The 19,877-nt window shown below is 36.9% G+C and overlaps 1 protein-coding gene across 2 annotated transcripts in view; it reads left to right on the top strand.

The window, feature by feature from the left end:
- The window catches only part of SLC9C1 (solute carrier family 9 member C1), a 109,015-nt gene that overhangs the window by 14,642 nt on the left and 74,496 nt on the right, over positions 1 to 19,877 (top strand). Inside the window, exons 2-7 of one of the 2 annotated variants that reach the window (XM_043594166.1) lie at positions 4,065 to 4,311; positions 5,440 to 5,540; positions 8,060 to 8,188; positions 10,462 to 10,627; positions 13,602 to 13,727; positions 18,148 to 18,309. In XM_043594166.1, coding sequence (XP_043450101.1) covers positions 4,161 to 4,311; positions 5,440 to 5,540; positions 8,060 to 8,188; positions 10,462 to 10,627; positions 13,602 to 13,727; positions 18,148 to 18,309 — 835 coding nt within the window. In that variant the 5' untranslated portion in view covers positions 4,065 to 4,160. Of the gene's footprint in view, positions 1 to 4,064; positions 4,312 to 5,439; positions 5,541 to 8,059; positions 8,189 to 10,461; positions 10,628 to 13,601; positions 13,728 to 18,147; positions 18,310 to 19,877 lie in introns of those variants that run through there. The other variant, XM_043594167.1, reaches the window with a different exon arrangement.

The following is a 19,877-nucleotide window of genomic DNA, read 5'->3' as shown; positions in this document are numbered from 1 at the left end:
AACTTTTTTAAAAAGTAAAATAAAGGGGCGCCTGGGTGGCGCAGTCGGTTAAGCGTCCAACTTCAGCCAGGTCACGATCTCGCGGTCCAGGAGTTCGAGCCCCGCGTGGGGCTCTGGGCTGATGGCTCAGAGCCTGGAGCCTGTTTCCGATTCTGTGTCTCCCTCTCTCTCTGCCCCTCCCCCGTTCATGCTCTGTCTCTCTCTGTCCCAAAAATAAATAAACGTTGAAAAAAAAATTAAAAAAAAATAAAATAAAATAAAATAAAATAAAAAAGTAAAATAAAGTCTCTTACTATTATGGTATTATTATCACTGAGTTTCTTTATGTTTGTTATTAATTAATTGATTCATATATTTGGGTTCTTCAAGTTAGGGCCATAAATATTTACAATTGTTAGGTCTTTTTAATGGATAGGCTCTCTAATTATGACATAATGCCCTTCCTCATCTCTTATTAAAGTCTTTCTTTTAAAATCTAGTTTGTCTGATATGCATATGGCTACTCCAGCTTTCTTTTGACCTCCAAGAGCATGATAGTTTGCCCTCCATCCCCTCATTTTCAACCTACAGTTGTCTTTAGGTCTAAAATGAGTCTCTTGTAGACAGAACATAAATAGATCTTGTTTTTTTATCCACTCTGATACCCTATGTCTTTTGATTGGAGCATTTAATTCATTTACATTCAGAGTGGTTATTGAACAATATGAATTTATTGCCATTGTGTTACCTGTAGAGTTGATGTTTCTGGTGATGTTGTCTGATCCTTTGTAGTTTTTGTTGCCTTGGTCTTTGTTTTTTGGGTTTTTTTTTTCCTTTACACTCAGAGTCTCCCAGAAAATTTCTTATTTTAGTGGTTTAGTGGTCATGAACTCCTCCAGTTTTTGTTTGTCTGGGAAACTCTTTATTTCTCCTTCTATTCTGAATGACTGCATTGCTAGATAAAGAATTTTTGGCTGCATATTTTTCCCATTCAACACATTGAAAATTTCCTGCCACTCCTCTCTGGTCTCCCAAATTTCAGTGGACAGGTTTGCTGCTAACCTTATGTGTCTACCCTTGTAAGGTTAAGAACCTTTTGTCCCTAGCAGCTTTCAGAATTCTCTTTATCTTTGTATTTTGCAAGTTTCACTATGATATGTTATGGTATTGAGCTGTTTTTGTTGGTTTTGGGGAGAGTGCTTCTTGGACTTGTATGTATGTTTCCTTCCCCAGATTAGGGAAGTTCTCAGCTATAATTGGTTCAAATAAACCTTCTGCTCCTTTTTCTTGTTCTTCTTCTGGGACTCCTATGATACAGATATTGTTTTATTTCATGGAATCACTTAGTTCTCTGATATAATAATTTCCTTTCCCTCTTTTTTTTCAGCTTAATATTTTCCATAATTTTATCTTCTCTTTTACCTATTCTCTCCTCTGCTTTTTCAATCCTTGTTGCCCCGTATCCAGTTTGTTTTGCATCTCAGTAATAGTATTTTTTATTTCATCTTGATGAGTTTGTAAGTCTTTGATCTCTGCAATAAGTGTTTCTCTGGTGTCTTCTATGCTTTTTTCAAGTCCAGCTAGTAGTCTTATGAATGTTGTTCTAAATCATTTTCAGATAAATTGCTAATATCTGTTTTGATCAAGTCCCTGTCTGTGATTTCTTCTTGACCTTTCTTTCTTTTTTATTTTTACTTTTTGCAGAGAGAGACAGAGACAGAGAGAGAGAGTGAACACTAGTGGGGGAGGAGCAGACAGAGAGGGAGACAGATAATCCCAAGCAGGCTCTATGCTGTCATCAGGGTAGATCCCAATGCAGGGCTCCAAGTCATAAACTATGAGATCATGACCTGAGCCAAAATCAAGAGTCAGATACCCAACTGGCTGAGTCACACAGGCACCCCACTTCTTGACCTTTCTTTTGGGGAGAATTCTTCTGTCTTATCATTTTGGCTAAGTTTCTGTCTTTTCCATGTTTTAAAAGCTCATTGTGTCCTACACCTGAGAATACTGCTATATTAAAAAGGGCTTATACTCTGTCCAAGGCCTGAAACTTCAAGAAGTGTTTCTGGTGTATGCTATGTGCATTGTGCTATTGTATTTTGGCTGTTTTTTCCCTCTTGTCAGTCCTCTGCAGAACTCCTTCTTGCTTGAAATGGTTGTGTGTTTGGACCTTTAATTAGGTGTGCTTTGATTTGTTTGTTGAAGTAACCCTGGAAAAAGTGGAGGGGAGGGGAACCTGATCAAAAAAAAAAAAAAAGAGTAAAGAAAAGGAAACAAAAACCAAACAGAGAATAAAAAGACTATAAGGCTGTTTCCAAAGAAAAACAAAGGAGGGAAAAAATAAGAAAATAAAAAAAATAAGGAAAAAGAAAAGAAAAAAAAAAGCCTGATCCAAAAAAAGAGAAAAGGAAATGAAACAAAACAAAACAAAACAAACAGAAAGGAACTATGAGCCTGATTCCAAAAGAAAAAAGAAGAAGAAAGAAACAAAAAAAGCCTGTAGGTGTCATTTTGATGCCCTGGATTTCCAGTGCACTTGGTGCATTGGGGATGTTGGCTGTGCTGGTCTTCTGGAGGAGAGGTCCACTGCTTTGGCTTAGAGTCAGTCTTGCCCCAGTAAATAAGCAGTTGCCAGGAACGTAGGGTAGGGTTTGGTGTCAGCGGTCCTGCCTCCACTGGACACTGCTGTTGCTCTCTGAAGTCCCATTGTGTTGGTGTTGGGGGAGGAATGGTGCCACCCCAATCTCTCAGCCCCAGACCAGGAAGCTCACACACCCACCATTCAGGCAGCTCTCACAGAATAATGAGGACAGTCAACTCTCCCTGCACCACAGCTCTCCTGAGTTTTATCTTTGGTGCGTGGCTGGGATTCAAAACCCAAGGTCCTAAAGGACCTGGTACCACGTGGATCTGCTCCTCTCCTCCAGAGTAGAGCCTCTCCACACTAAGTGAAGTCCTCTGTCCCTGAGAAACAGTCCCACGCCTGCAGTGTATGGCATCTATGGTGTAGCACCACTAAAAGCAGCAAAGGCTACATTCCCTCTGGGTGCACCTCTGTCCCCCAGCAATGAAAGGCCTTTTGCTGGCACCTGTAGGGCCTTTTGTCTTTAGGTGGCAATAAATCCTCTTCCAAAAGTATTCCCAGTGTGACCCATAGATCACTGCACCACAGTATGCACCCCGGGGCCAGCTCCCTCCTCCCCAGGAGTGAGAGCCACAGCTCCAGTCTGGAGAAAGTTGCACAACTCCAAAATCTTAGAGTTTGAGCTCCAAACATTGTTTGCAAAAAAAAAACACAAAAAACAAACAAAAACAAAAACTGGGACAGTCAGTACTTCTCACTCCCCCAGGCCATGGTCCAGAGAGGTTTTCATTCTGTATGAACTCAGTGCAGCACTTTCTTAACCCCTCTCTCTTTCTCTCCCTTTTGTCTTTCCATAGAAAGGGTTTCATCCCCTCCAAGGCACCATCGTTTTTCTCTTCCCCAATTCACTTTCATGCACCTCACACCTGCCAAGCTGTTTCCCTCTCAACTGTGGACATCCTTCTGTCACTCTGAAGATCTATTTCCTTGGTTTTCAAAGTGATCTGATCTCAATACAGCTGTGTTTGAGAAAAAAGGAAAGCCTGGGGTCCCCCCTACTTCTCTGCCATCTTAAGTTCTCCAGAGATCAGAATATTCTGACCCCATCCCACTTCCCACTTTGGAATAGCTGCCAGGACATGCTTCCAGAGGCTCAGATAAGTTGAGGGTAAACCCCTCAGTTGTCCATACCCAGAACTAAGTAACCTGCACCATTTGGTAGTCCCATTGACTGATTAGATGAAAACCGCTTTTAGTCAGTTGGGTAGATTCAGGGTGAATAACAGCTGAATAGTGCTTTGCATTTGGAGTGAACACAGGATGACACTGGCTAGTCTCTATCACTTGGAGTTGTACCTTTTCTATCATCTTTAAAATGAAAGCATCATAGAAAGGGAAAGCTTTCTTAAATTTGGTGGACCCTAAGATATCACTAGAAATAATTAAGGAGAAATCTGAGCTTCTTTCTTCTTCTTCTTCCTCTTTTTTTTTTCCTAAGAAAAACCAAGAAGGCCAATTGTACAATCCTATGATCCTGTGAAGGCTTTGCCAAGTCATAAGAGCTGAAATCAGATGGTTTGTGAGAAACAACAAAATGGATTTGAATTCCAGTGTGTCTAATATCACTTTTCTTACCAAAACGGTTTCCAGCACATGGTTGGGTTTTCTCAGAATTACATTTATGACTAGTTCTGAAGATCTCCCTGAAATCATTCTAATACTGTCTTTGATCTGCACAGTTGGAGGTAGGTGTAACTATTTCTTTGAGTTTGTTCTATGGATATATCTTGTAAATGTCGCCATATAGAATTGAGGACAGTAGCAGTAATAGAATATTAGAATTTTGTTCCTAAATTTATACTTTTAACCCAAGATTACCAACCAAATGAATCCAATGATAATCTGTCCCTGAGAAGAGACATGCAGAGTCTGATTCATTGTCTTCATCCTCTTTGGGTTCAAAGTATTCATGTCTTTTTACTTGGTAGGTCATGGTTAGATTTAAATGATTGAAAGAATTGAAGCAGATAATCAAAAACTCAAGGGTTGGTGTATTTTTCTTGTTATCTGCTTTATCATAAACTATTCACATATTAAAGCTAGTCGTGTACTGCTTTGTTCACTTGAACAAAGAATTTTTGGGTCTTCTGAATGTGTCAGTTACTTTTTAAGCACTTGGTAGGGTGTCCCACAGGTTTTGTTCAAATGATAAATTATGTCTAGCCCTTATGAGAAGAAAAGAATACTATAGAAATCAAAAGATTTCTTTTTTTTTTTTTTTTGCATTCTTTGACTGATTAGAAATTATATTACAAAACAGTGGAAAAAAGAAAACATTAAGCTGAAGGAAATGCGATGATATTCTTTATTGTACTTTGATGGAAATTCATTATAGGCTGCCTAATGCATAGTAGATAACCAGTAATAGGAAGCTAGTTTTTCTCATTGGGCAAATTATTATACCTAGTTCCTCATTGTTATTTTGAAAATCATCCAGGAGATTTCATTAAACTTTATTTATTAACCTCTTGCTGCAGGATTGCTGAAGAAACTAATATCTGATTTATAACATGTAAAAAAAATTGCTATAAGTATTTAGTAATAACCCAAGAGCCAGTGATTGCTAGCAATATTTACTAAAGATTCTAAGGAAATGAGATATTTCATACAAGAGGTAAATACAGAATCCAGCAGATTAGCAATTACACTGATTCAGTGTGCTTAAGTATGAGAGAGGGTTTTAATTACTGGAATTAAATAAGTAAAAAGTGGAACAGTATTTCATTGTCCTCAGCATTAAGAAAGTATATCAAATTAAAGTTCTGTAAGTGTCATATTTCATTGCCTTTCAGTAAAAATGTATTTTTCTGCAGCATTTTTGAACCTGCACTTAAAAGACTTTCCAATTCCTCTCCCTGTGATATTATTTTTAATTGGATGCAGTTTTGAAATATTAAGTTTTACATCTGACAAGGTGTGTATAGTAAATATTTTATGTTATGCCTCAGATTCATACAAATTCAAAGATGGAATTTTAAGGAAATTTGTAAAAAATACTTGCCAATTCACTGTTCTGCCAGTTGATAGGTGCTTGTGATATGGATACTATCAGATCAGATATGTGAAAAAAGGAACCAGGCATGGAAGAGCTGAGATCCAGCTAAACACAGTCAAAACAGAGCCATGGTCTGGAAGGGGGTGGACAGCTCAGAGAATGAGTACACATACAGCTACTGAGAGTGTGAGCAGCTAATGAGAGTTTAAGCAGAATTCAAAAGTTTAGACAAGAATTGGTACATAAGATAGAAGAGCAGAGAGGGGGTGCCTGGGTGGCTCAGTTGGTTAAGTGTCCGACTTTGGCTCAGGTTACAAATCTTGTGACTTGTGGGTTCGAGCTCTGTGTTGGGCTCTGTGCTGACAGCTCAGAGCCTGGAGCCTGCTTTCGATTCTGTCTCCCTCTCTTTCTGCCCCTCCCCTGCTCATGCCCTGTCTCTGTCTCTGTCTCTGTCTCTCTCTCTCTCAAAAATAAATAAAAACATTAAAAAAATTTTTAAAAAAGAAGAAGAAGAGGAAGAAGAAGAAGAAGTCCAGAGAGATTAAGCTGCTAGTACAGGTCTCTTGTAGCAAGATAATTCTGACATTGAACCAATCTATTGCTTTAGTTAGGAATATTTTACAAGATTCCTATTACAATAGAGGTAGTCTTTAAGTGTGTATGGCTTACAAGATTTCAAGAAACAGATGTTGGACCACTTACCTGGAGTTGGAAGTAAGGAGGAAGGCAAACTGTAGATATAGTCATGGCAGCTGCAGTGTTACAAAAAGTTGAGAACTGGAATCAGGTAGAGGAGAGAGACTATCTTACAATAAGGGACGTAGAATGCATTATTGACACATTAAATAGTTCTCTAGCCTCGGGGTTGGCAGCAAACTTTTTCTATAGAAGACCATCTAGTAAATATTTTAGATTATACAGGCCATATGAGCTCTGTCACAATTACTCAACTCTGCCATTATAATTCGAAAGCAACTGTAGACAATATGTAAGAAGTGGCATGGCTGTGCTCCAGTAAGACTTTACAAAAACAGGCATTGAGTCGGATTTGGCCCAGGGCCATAATTTTCCATCACCTGCTCTAGTCAATCAGAACATGAATGAGAACAAACAAGCAGGACATGTGATATTAACAAACATTATGGAAAACATGTATTCATATAAGAGCCAGAAGTATCCTTACTTCATTTGTTATGAACACATTATTGCTATGAACATGTTATGTAACCGTACGATTTTGACTTATATGCAATATTAAGTACTTCTATAAACTTTTATATTTATCAGTAACCTTTTAGAAGAAGAGAACATAAGTCAAGAACTGTGAAGGGCCTAAGATTTTACTCTGCCTGCAAGTAATAAGTTAGCCTGTCACAGTTTCATGGTCGTGGCAAAAGACAAGGGACTTCTGGGCCCGAGACAAAGGACTTTAGTACTGACAGTAATAGCAGAAACCGGACTATCAGCATCTTCTTGGGCTTGTTCCATGAGCCCCGGGAGCCGCAGGGAGAAGCCAAGAGGGTCCAGTGAAACCCACATACACAATGGATTGCATTGTAAGAGAAGAAACCTTAGTTTAAAGAACTTGGATATTTTGTGATGGGCAGTAAGCTCATCCTACCTCTTGCCCTAGAGAGAGACACTATCTTTATTGCACTGTACAATATAGTAAACCAATTCTTTTCTCTAGAAGGAGACACTTGGCTCTCTCTTCCAAAGCTGTTAGCCATACAAATATTTTTGAAAGATAGTCTGGAAGAAAAGCAATCAATGCCTCCACTCATAAGATATGGGGAAACATGAGAGACCCAGGCAGAATCATCTCCCAAAGGGAAAGATATCACCTCACACAGCAAGTAATCAGTGTTTCCTTAATAAACAAATGTTGAGTGGATGCCCATAAGAGGATTTATCAACTAAATATTTTATGACAAACACCATTAATTAATCATTTCATTAACAGCATAACTTCTGAGTTTTTATTCCTACTATTCTTCCATGCACATTTTCCATATAAGCCATGGTTAATTATTTGTAGTTTCTGAAATGCGATATGATTGTTTATTCATTTGTACACATCGTGCATGATAATCCATCTACCTGAAACCTGTCTTCCTCTTGTATGCCTGAAAATCTCCTACACATTCTTTTGTACCCATATCAATGTACTTTCTATAGCCGCTATTTAAAAAATAAAATGGGCATGGGGATGTGCATTAACGTTCCTCTGTTACTGGTAATAATCTGATGGAAAATTATGAAAATGCAGTAGAGTTAAGACTTTAGCACCTATTACATTGTGATATATCTTTTTCTCTTTTGCTAGAGAGAGGAATCTCTATTGCTCTCTCTAATAGGAGATGCTAACTCCATTAGCATGTGTTGTATGCTAATAGGAGGATGGATAAGTGAGAAATGATGTATTTTTATATTATTAGGTGCAAAGATACACAGATGCCATACAATGGATGAGTCCAAAATTATTTTTCAATATATTTACACCAATAATTATCTTTAACGTTGCATTCGACATGGATGTTTACATGCTCCAAAAGTTATTTTGGCAGGTAAGAAGTAATCCTTTCCAATAATATCATTCACTCATGAACTACTATATGTTATCTATGCTCCGAATTTTTAAAATTTTGCTCTAAATTATAAAACAAAGAAGACAAGGAAAAAGTACGAAGTGTGGGAGAAGTAAATTTAGCTTTATATTTTAGTGAATAAACCATATCTTAGTGACTGGCCAGCATATTGAGGGGTCAGGAAAAAAAAATTACAGAGGAAAAAAAAGTAATTCTGAGAATCTGATTTGCAGGGCTTAATGCCAGTTATAATTTTAACTCTGAGATGCTATTAGAGAGCTATTATGAAAACATTTGGTCCAGTTTTTTAATTATTTTTGATAAAAGTCTTTTTTAAAATACCCACCTTCTAAAACTTCTCTTACTCACATGAACAAAAACAGAGAATACTCATAGAAACAGCTATAACTTTAAATCACAAACCATTATGTTATCCTAATCATGTGATATTTGAACCCCATCAAGGAAAAAGCTTGAAGAAAAAATACTCCAAATCTTAAGCAGGGTATACATTCCTTCCAAAGTAATTAAAACAGCTTTGGAAATATAAGGCCATTACCTAAATTACATTAGAAGCAAAACTATTAAAATAAGCTACACTTTCTATACATATACATATATATTGCTTTTTTTATTTAATATTGGTAGTAAGAGCATTTTTCCACATCATTACAAAATTTTTATAATTTTTAAAAATTTTTTAGTTGAGATATAATTGACATACAACATTATATTGGTTTCAGGTATACAACATAATGATTTGATACTTGTATTTTGAAATGATCACCGGGGTGCCTGGGTGGCTCAGTCAGTTAAGCGTCTGACTTCAGCTTAGGTCATGATCTCACGGTTCTTGAGTTCAAGCCCCACATCGGGCTCTGTGCTGACAGCTCAGAGCCTGGAGCCTGCTTCAGATTCTGTGTCTCCCTCTCTCTCTGGTCCTTCCCCTCTTGAGCTCTGTCTCTCTCTCTGTCTCTCAAAAATAAATAAACATTAAAAAAAAATTGAAATGATCACCAAAATAAATCTAGTTAACATCCATCACCACAGTATTATAAAAAATTTTTATCATAATTTTAAGATCTACTCTCTTAACAACTTTTAAATATACAGTACAGTATTATTCACTACAGTCACCATGCTGTACATTGAATCCCATGACTTATTTATTTTACAATTGGAAGATTGTACCTTTTGACCCCCTTCATCTCTTTTCCCAACCTCCTGAGTCCTCACTTCTGCCTATTGACAATCTGTTCTTTGTATCAATGAGCTCAGGGTTTGTTGTTGTTGTTGTTGTTGTTGTTGTTGTTGTTGTTTTAAGATTCCACATATAAGTTAGGTCATATGACATTTGTCTTTTTCTATCTGACTTATCTCATGTAGCATAATGCCTTCAGGTTTCATCTATGCTGTCCCAAATAGCAAGATTTCCTTCTATTTTATGATTAAGTAATATCCCATTGCATATATAATACATTTTCTTTATCCACTCATCTACAGATAGACACTTAGGTTGCTTCCATGTCTTATTATTGCAAATAAGTATTGTAAATAGTGTAAGTTCACATTATTGTAAATAATGTTACAATGAACACAGAGGTGCAGTTCTGAATTCTTATAGGTAGCTTCAGGCACAGTCACATTTTTCCAAGACCATCTGGCAATGAAATCTTACTACATAGCTGCCACTGATAGAATAAAAGAAAGTAGAAGGCAATGGTGGGAAGGCAGAAGGCCAGGTTCCAGTTCTAGAATAATAGAATTTTTCTTCCCATCCTTTCTATAGTCCTCTGCCAATTCTCTACATTCTTTCTATTTTATTTTCTCCTCCTTTTCCTCTTTTGTAACTTCTTTGTAAACTTGTGTTCTTTTTCTCTCTGTTAATAGGCTAGGTTTCAGTTTTATGCATAGTTAAATGTGTATATATAAGTGTGAGTATATATGGTGTGTATGCATATACGTTTACACATACATATTTATATTCAATGACCTTATCAAGAAATTTAAAAGTTCCCTTTTAATTATATGCTATTTCTTACAAGTGCTGTGTCATAGGTCCTAAGAATCTCATTGCAATATTTGCCTCTTATTTCCAGACTTGCAAGCACATATTTGTTAAATAAGATAATTTAAAATTTCCCTTTGATGGATTCAGTGTGATTCTGTATCTCTAATAATCCTGATAATCTGCTTTTCAAAATAGGATAAAAAGGCAATCTGATTTTTCTATACATAAAATTTCTTTGCAGATAATTTTAATTACAATTCCTGGCTTTTTAATGAATTATACATTAATTCTTTGGTATCTGGCATCTGTGAATAAATTACTTTTGAAAACCACTCCATGGTTATTATTTGCAACTATCCTCATGAGTTCAGATCCCATGCTGACTGCAGCTGCTATAAGAGACCTTGGTAAGTATATGTTTTCCTCTTTTTCTACACTTAAAATATCATATTCTGCATTTAATGTGTCTAGTGTTAAGATCTTTTGCTCACTGTAGCTTCTCACTATATGAAATGAGGTTCTGGGCATTGGGAATTAAGCATAGAGATTCAGGTTGCTGATGCTTAGAACAAAATGAAATGCTAGTGATGGGCTTACCTAGTATATATATTTTTAAAATCTTTCATCCCCTTGTGGAATAAGACAGGGGATTATTTGGAATCCTTGACTTTATACATGCTTCTACCTTAAACCAAAAGTTCTGAGGGTGAACAATTTGCATATACATTGTGATGACATTTCTATTGTCAAATACTGCTTTTCCTTTGAAAATACTTTAATTAGGATAATGCCGTCTGTAAAAAAACAAAAAACAAAAAAATTTGGAGTCATCACCATTAAGACCAAAAAATGCAGAAAGTCAAAAACAGTAAAGTCACTAATCTTACAGTGTTTTCAGAGTGTAGTATTTTAGGAGAAATAAATCTATATTTAAAATTAAGTACCAAGTCAGGGTGCCTGGGTGGCTCAGTCAGTTAATCCTCAGACTGTGGCCTCAGTCATGATCTCTCTGTTCCCAAGTTCCAGCCCCATGTCAGGCTCTGTGCTGACAGCTCAGAGCCTGGAACCCTGTATCTCAGACTCTTTATCTACCTTTTTGCCCGTCCCCCACTCACACTCTGTCTCTCTCTCTCAAAAATAAATAAACATTAAAAATTTTTTAAATAAATTACCAAGTTGATGTAACACACACACGCACGCACGCACACACACACACACACACACACGCACTTCTCATTTTATGACCATTACAGGGGGAGAAGCTACTGGAGGGAAGTAGAAATAGAATAGAGGAAACACATCAATCTACCTAAATGAATAAAGGAAAGCCAATTCTCAAATCAAAGAGATTAAGATTGTGAGGTAAGAGTTTTGGTGCCTGGGTGGCTTGATCGGTTAAGCGTCAGACTTCGGCTCAGGTCATAATCTCAAAGTTGGCCAGGCTCTGTGCTGACAGTTCAGAGCCTGGAGCCTGCCTCGGATTCTGTGTCTCCCTCTTTTTCTCCCCCTCCCCCACTCATGCTCTGTTTCTGTCTCTCTCTCAAGAATAAATAAACATTAAACAAAATGGTTTAATTAAAAAAGAAAAACAGAAAGGAGAGGAGGCCCCAGCGTCTATCCCCCAGCCCTGCCTCTATGGGACTCTGTCAGTGCCCGCCCCTTTTCCACTCACAGGACTTAGTGAAGTTTTGTGCTACCTGACAGCATTACATACTTCTTTCAACTTTATAATCTTGTAATCTAGTTAGTAATCCAGTGATTGCCTGGCCTATCATTGTTGAATGTAAATTATTGGGTTATCTTCCAAAGTTATGCTCATATGTTTTGGCCATCTTGCCGTGACTTTTGGAATATTGTTTTTCTCCTCACTTTGTAGTTTTTAAAAAAATAAAAATAAAGTATTTTTCTCTTGGCAACATTTTTGCCTGCGTTGACAAAGCAAGATTTTTGTATTTGTTTTCTTTTACTCCCACACACCTACAAAATCTGCCTATGCTTATGAGTGCATGAGTACCTTCACACCGTCTTGAGCTTTCGATGGTCTGTTGACTCTTATGCCCCCATGTCAGTTGTGTATTTTCACATATTTACAATTTGTTATAGTTCTATTTTCCAAGTTGGAATAATTATATAACAGTACCAGTTAGTTTTTTCTCAGTTAAGAACAACTCTGAGTTTCAACAACTGAGTAAGAAAAAACACAGTGGCTTCAAACAACAGTCATTTGTTATTTTTCGTGAGTCTGGCAGTTGTGATGATACGGCCTGGGCTCACTAATGAATCTACAGTCAGATGGAAGATCATCCAGGGGCTAAGTGATCTAGGATGGACCCTTGGAGAAATCTACCTTTCTTCCACATATTTTCACAATCCTCCAGTAGCACAGCCAGGGGACATTATAGTGGTGGTGGCAGAGGTACCCGAGATAGGAAGCAAAAATCCTTCCCAAGCCTCTGCTTGCATCAAGTCTCATAACAGAACAGACTGGATCTCTTAGAGGAGAGAAACTGTAGTTTTACAGGAAAGGGCATGGATGCATAATGAGGTGAAGAATTAGACCATCAGTGCACTTCCCCTCCACAAGAACACACTGCCTTGACTTGACTTGTCTTGCAACAGCACACTTAGTGTGTTAGGTTGTGATCATAGAATGGTTGGGTCATGAAATAACATTTCCTTCCTACAGACATCTAGAAAGTCATTAAAGATGCTCAAAGTTAACAGTTTTGCCGCTACAGGCATATTTAATAGAGAAAAATGATCATTGATCGCTAAACTTGGAGTATCACCACAAGTGGAGGGAAGTTAGGATAGGAGTACATAATATGAGGGTGCTTTCCATTTCATAGAGCTTAATCTCTAAAACCTTTGACAGGAATGTATGGAAAAGTCAGAGAATTTCTAATCATAGTGAGATTATCTTGACAACTGCACGAATACTTTGCTTAGGCACCATGTTATAAAGCTTGGCTTATGAATTTCCTTTATCCCTCTGTCATTGTTCCTTATCTTGCCTTAAATATATAATGTGTATTTATATTGACTAAATCACCAAATTAAAAAAATAATGAACTTCATGTTTTCATCTGGGCTTTAAAACAAGCAATAACAGCTCTAGCTTATTATCTTAGTTAAATAAACCATACTCAACCACAATAAATTTGGTTCCTAATTATGGAAGTCTAGACTTAACTTAAAGTTGATATATAATTAAATTTCCTTGAAGGGAGTTTTCAAATATGACTAAAGTCTATTTAAGTATATGGGAAAAGTATGTGATATAAATCTATAGATAAGAATATACTTCTACTTGCTAATAAAAGTTTAATCTTTAATATTGATGATTTTCTTTAGTGAAACAAAATATTTTCTTTTCCATAGGTCTTTCTAGAAGCCTCACCAATTTAATTAATGGAGAAAGTCTGATGACCTCTATAATGTCTTTGATTATGTTTAATAGTATTGAAGATATTAATGGCAACCTACAAAAGGGGAACAATTCATTAGGTAAGGACCTATTTTTTCCCTAAATTTCTTAAAATTAGAATCTTGTATTTTCTAAAAGCTGATATGGATATTGTAATCTTCTACCATAATTTATGCTTGTACAAATATAATCATGAGCATTAGTATAATGATTTACCCTTTACAAAGCACTACCACATATCTCTTATTTAATATTTGTTGTGGTTTTATTGTGAGACTCGGTTGAGACTTTTCATGAGGACGCTTATAGGGGAAGCATTCTACAGACCTAGGCTGACTCCAAATGCTCAACAACAAGAACATGAGAGATGTTGTTTTCTATGAGTTGAAGATGAACTCGGAAGACAAGCTAGGCAGTGCACCTGCTGGTGGTGAGAGGGATACAGCCATTGCCCTTGGCTTCACTGGGGCAACATGGAAAGCTGTCAGCTTAAAGAGCAAGTATGAGTGACATGGCCATCTTCAGGGCCTGAGAACAGGGCTTTAAGCAGAGAGATTGCAAGGCCTTCATGAGTTCATTTACCACATTCAGAAAACCCTGAACCTAAGTATCGTTGATTACTTTATCATATGTCTGTGTATTTTATATATATAATGAATGATACATGCACACTATGATGAATGATTATAAAATATACAGATGTGTAATTATCACTCAGGACAAGAAATATAGTGTCACCAGCAATCCCAGAACCATCTTATATGCCCCTCCCTGATCAAAACCCCATACCCTCTTCCTGCAACAGTGGTTCTCAGAGGATAGTCACTACCTTGGGCAGGGCGGCGGGAGAGGGTGTCCACAGGACCCTTTAAGGATGTCTATGAAGTCACGTATTTTCAAAATAATATTAAGAAGTTATTTACTTTTTTTAGTGTGCTGCTATTTGCACCGATTTTGGAAAAGTGATGATTAGAGGCTCCTGGAGAAAATTCTTGACGTATACTATTCCACTCACTGGATGTCTTTTGTGCCCTGAGGCCTTCTGTGGCATTATCTCATTTCACCCTTCTATCGTCCTGAAAAAAGAGCATTTAAGGGGTGCTTCCAGACTACATTCTAGTGCATCAAAGGGGTCTTTAAGATGACAAATAATATGTTATATTGGAGCCAGATCCTTCTACTACCCCCTTTCCCCAGCAATTAAGTATATCTCAAATTACTTTTCTAATCACTCAGGAAGAGGAAGTTTTAGCTCTATGTAGTGGCTTTCATGGTCCCTGGAAACTACCTCGCTGTTGGGCAGCCAATGTTCCTGTTTACCTCTCTTCTGACCCATCTTTGCCTTACATCTTTATAGTCAATGCCTAAAACTAAGAATTAAACATTAGTTTTTCTGAAGAACACACATTCTAAGGATCATCACCCCTCTCATGTCTTCCTCAAGGGAGCTCGTCCACATGGTGGACAGTTACTCTAGTTGGGCATCAGGAGAACCCACCTTTAGCCTTGCTCTATATCCAGTTAGCTTACCCAGGCCATGGCAACTTGGAACATCTGTGGTGAACCTGGAAACCCAGTTTACCACAGGAAGGTACATCTTCTTTAAGTGCTTCATATATTCCATCTGTGGTATGTGAGAAAGTCTAACCACCATAGACATTCAACCTCTTCCAAAATCCAGACCACACAAGCAAGTGATACAATATGTCACTCAGAGAGTTTTTACCATAAGACCTCCTGCACATAGGGCTTTCCTGAAGAAGACCAGGGTGAGCAACACAGAGAGGTCTATGTTCAGAAACATCTTAAAAACTCAAGGACCACTCTTGGGGGAAACCGAAAAATGCAGAGAGGTATCATCATATGCGCTGGTTGGAAGGATCCATGCCCAGGCCCAAACTTGGTCCAATATTCTACTAAGCTCCATTTAAGATAGTAAATATTGACCACAGAATGTCAGAGAACCTTATCAGAGTTGACATCTATAGTGTAATCGAGAGAACATTTTTTATATTCACTGGCAAGTCAAAAGAATATATGGGGGTACTGATATGGAAATTCATTCATTAACCCATTCATTCATTCATTAATACAACAATTATTTATTGATATGTACTATGTGACAGTTACTATTCTAGGCCTTAGTGCTTCAACCATGAACATAATAGTCCCTGCTTTCACAGAGTTTGCTTCATAATTTTGATAATAATTAATGGAATAGAATTTTGTGTTTAGGTTTCAGAGGAGCAAATACTATAAGTAGTCACTCTACAATAATAAAAACTCTGCTGAAGGAGGAAGAGAACAGTGACCTTATCCCCTCAGCCCTTAGGAGTTTCTCTGAATTTTTAACAGCTTTGAAAGAAAACTTTCCTTTAAGAAAAAAGATGAATGACAAGATTTGCTGATATTTCATTTATACCAATTGACACAATAGCGAATCAATAATTTTTGGATAACTCAGATAATAATTATTACCTTTAAAAACTCATGCAATTATTTAAACAGTGTTGCTCTGTCTTTTGAAGTTAGCGCATATTTCATAAAGAGAAAAATTAAGAAGAGTTACTGTACTTAGAGGTCTGTCTTTTCCAATTTGCATGTTAGGAGTTTAAAAAAGTTGTAAGAAATATTGGATTTGCTTTGAGGTTTTTCCCAGTCTAATAATTCCATTCAGTAAATATTTTCCTGATTCGAAACTATTTTCCTTTCTTAAAAAAGAAACTGGGGTGCTTGGGTGGCTCAGTCAGTCATCTGACTTCAGCTCAGGTCATGATCTCACAGGTAGGTTCCTGAGTTCAAGCCATGCTTCAGGCTCTGTGTTGACAGCTCAGAGCCTAGAGCCTGCTTCAGATTCTGTGTCTCCATCGCTCTCTTCCCCTCCCCCACTCACACTCTGTCTGTCTCTCTTTCTCTCTCTCAGAAATAAACATTAAAAAGAGAAGAAGAAAGCAACTTTCTTCTTTTTTGTTTATTTATTTTATTTTGAGAGAGAGTGCGAGCATGTACCTGCATGCCTGTGGGTGCAAGTGGGGGAGGGGCAGAGAGAGAGGGAAACAAATAATCCCAAGCAGGATCCAAGCTGTCAGCGCAGAACCTGACATGGGGCTCGAACTCTTGAACCATGAGATCATGACCTGAGCCCAAATCAAAAGTCGGACACTTAACTGACCGAATCACCCAGGCACCTCAAAAAAGAAAGCAACCTTCAAATTGGGTCTTCTAATTCCCATTCCCTGCATCCTTCTGAAACCAGAGTCAACCTCCATTCTTTGTTTCAGTTGCAGGAGGTACTAGACTCCCCAGATTGCCATTATGGGTAACCCCATGCCTTGAACAGGTATGACCTAGAAGGCCACTCCTGAAACTCCCCTTCCACGTTCATACTATCCCTACAGATGCTACATCTTTCCACTTAGCAGACCTAGAAACATGGGCACAGGACTAGGTAAGAAGGAATCTAAATTGTCTCAGCACTCTGAGCAGTGTCCTCTCCCACAGTGGACGTTTATAAATGGGACTCATAAAAGATTTTTTTCTCTTTCATTTTGCCACCTCAGAACACAGTTCAAGATTTACTTATTCTCAAATTTAGTCTCGCTTTTTGTTGTGGTTGTTCTGACTCTTTTCTGTTGACCATTCTTTGTTTTCATTTCGTTCTTGCTCTCCACCTATTCTGTTGCAGTTGACGCTTTTGCTTTCCTGACCCCAGAACCTGCTTTTATCTGTGATTCAAATTCTATTCCTCTGTTCCTCACCCTGTAAAAGTGGGGGGATTTCCTCACCCACTGGCATGCCTGATTCCAGCAACCAAGGCCATCAAGGGCTTAGGCTTCCTGTTTTCCTGGGAAGGACGTCATAACGATTGTGGAAAGAAATTTGGCAAAATATGACAATATCAGTAAAGGAGCAACTATTCTTTAGTGCAAATTCCACTTCTGGAGCCTAAGGAAGTAATCAGAGAAGTACAAAAAACCATGTGCAGAAATATACACAATATACGATGCAGCATTTTATCAGGGAAAAAACTGGAAGCAAATGAAATACTCAACAATAAGGAACCAATCAGTTGCTTTGACAAGCCACAACAATACAGGAGATTCACTAAGCTGGGACCCAGAGGCATTCCTTTTCTGTATTTCCTGTGTGTATCATGTTAGATATAGAATATAAGTTCCAAGAGTTTGGGGACTTTCTACTTCTTATTCATTACTGTATCTCCAAAATTTATTACACTGTTTGGCACTGAATAAATGTATATTTCTTACTGGGGATCGAAAGAAGCTCTTTAATGAAACTGACTGAATTTTGCCAACTTGTATGGCTCTCAGCGTTTGAATAGAAACTCTTTCAATGTAGGAATAAGAAAATGCCATACATCTACCCCAATGGCTAGTTTTAAAGATAGGAACAAAAAGAAAAGTTGACCCAGATTATCACTTAAAATTAAGATCAAGTAAGCTCTATTAACTATTTTCTGTTTGTTCCCCTTTCTTTCAGTTTTTGACATCCTATTTGAACTTTGGTCTTATTTTCTGGCAAGTTTCTTGTTTGGAATTCTGAGTTCAAAACTGATCCAATTGTGGATGGCTACTGTTTTTGGTGATGATGTCAATCACATAAGTCTCAGCTTGTCAATTCTGTACCTCATCTTTTTTATTTGTAAGTCTGGGGCCTATGCCTAAAATTAAATGACACCAAAAAACTCAGTACAAAGATACGGGAAGATACATACCAGGCAAAGTCGGTAAAATAAACCATTCAATTTATCTGGAGGAATGTTTTGTTAAAATAACCTATCAGAAGAGATAAAAATATTAGTATCTATACAACAGAAATCAATGTGTCAAGATATATAAAGTAAATGCCCTTATAAAAGACAAAGGAATTTGACAAAATCACAATTTCAATGAGATACTTTATCATGCCTTTCCCAGATAATTTCATAACCAATTGAACAAAAAATAATTATGGCTATAAAAAGATATAAATAAACACTTAAGTGTTTGGTTTATACGATATACAGTCTTATCTCCCCAAACCAAATACATATCCTTTACATACATACCTGTAGACCATTTACGGAAATGAACTAGACTCAAAGAGCATTTTAATAAAATCCCAAATATTGTTCAATCACAATGCAATTATAATTTACTAATTACAAAAGGAGGGTCTTTAAAAATAGTCATTCTAACAGCCTGAAATTAAATATACTTTTCTGGACAGCTTTTAGATCAAAAAGGAAATCAAAATAGAAGTTTCATATCAAGTAAGTCTAAATATTAGAAAACCTATCAATATTATTAATCCCTTTGCCACCATTTCTTCCTCACAGGAGTATGGTAGTCATTAATCATTCATCATACTATTGTTTTCTGATGCAGCCTCAGAATCTCATTCAACCCTGCTCTTCAAGACAGCCCTGCAAAGGACTTGGAGTTAGCATGTGCAGTAAATATAGTAAAACCTTGGTTTGTGAACATAATTCTTTCCAGAAACGTGCTTGTAATCCACAGCACTTTGTTTATCAAAGTGAATTTCAAGAACCATTCGCCCAGTTGTAATCACATGGTGTTTGGTGTCACATACTACTTGTATGGAAAGACATCACTTGTTTATCAAGTTAAAATTTCTTAGAAATGTTTGCTCATTTTGTGGAACACTCACAGAACAAGTTATTCACAATCCAAGGTTTTACTCTAATACCTAGTTATCTAGTTACCGACTTATACTGTGCACTTTCATTTACATTTAGGAGTAAAACAGTTGCCTATTCTCATATTGATGATTTAAAGTAGCTCTGGAAGCTTTAGCTAATGCAATAAGAAAAAAAAAAGACATTTATCCATAATTTTAAAAGAGAAAATGATTTCATTAGTGACAACATTTTAAATTACATAGAAAACTCAAAAGAATTAATTAGTAAACTAAGCCCAAAAGGCTTTTTAATAGCTTGATATAAGATAAATATACAAAAAAATCGTGTTCTTATAAGCCAGCAGTAGTTAGTTAGAAAATATAATGAAAATTTGATACTCGTTACATTGGAAAAAAGTTATAAAATATAAAGGAATAAACTTAAGAAGTTTGAGTCTAAACATGGAAAATTATAAGAGTTTACTGAGAAATATAAAATTGGAATAAACTGAAACAGAGAAAATCTTTTTAGAATTGCTAGACTAACAAGAGTCATTATTTTCATGTCTGAGGAAGGAAAGGTAGAATAT

This window comes from Prionailurus bengalensis, chromosome C2 (assembly GCF_016509475.1).
Source record: "Prionailurus bengalensis isolate Pbe53 chromosome C2, Fcat_Pben_1.1_paternal_pri, whole genome shotgun sequence".
Classification (NCBI taxonomy): domain Eukaryota; kingdom Metazoa; phylum Chordata; class Mammalia; order Carnivora; family Felidae; genus Prionailurus; species Prionailurus bengalensis.
The sequence above is the reverse complement of the archived record's forward strand: the minus strand, read 5'-3'. Positions and strand labels throughout refer to the sequence as shown.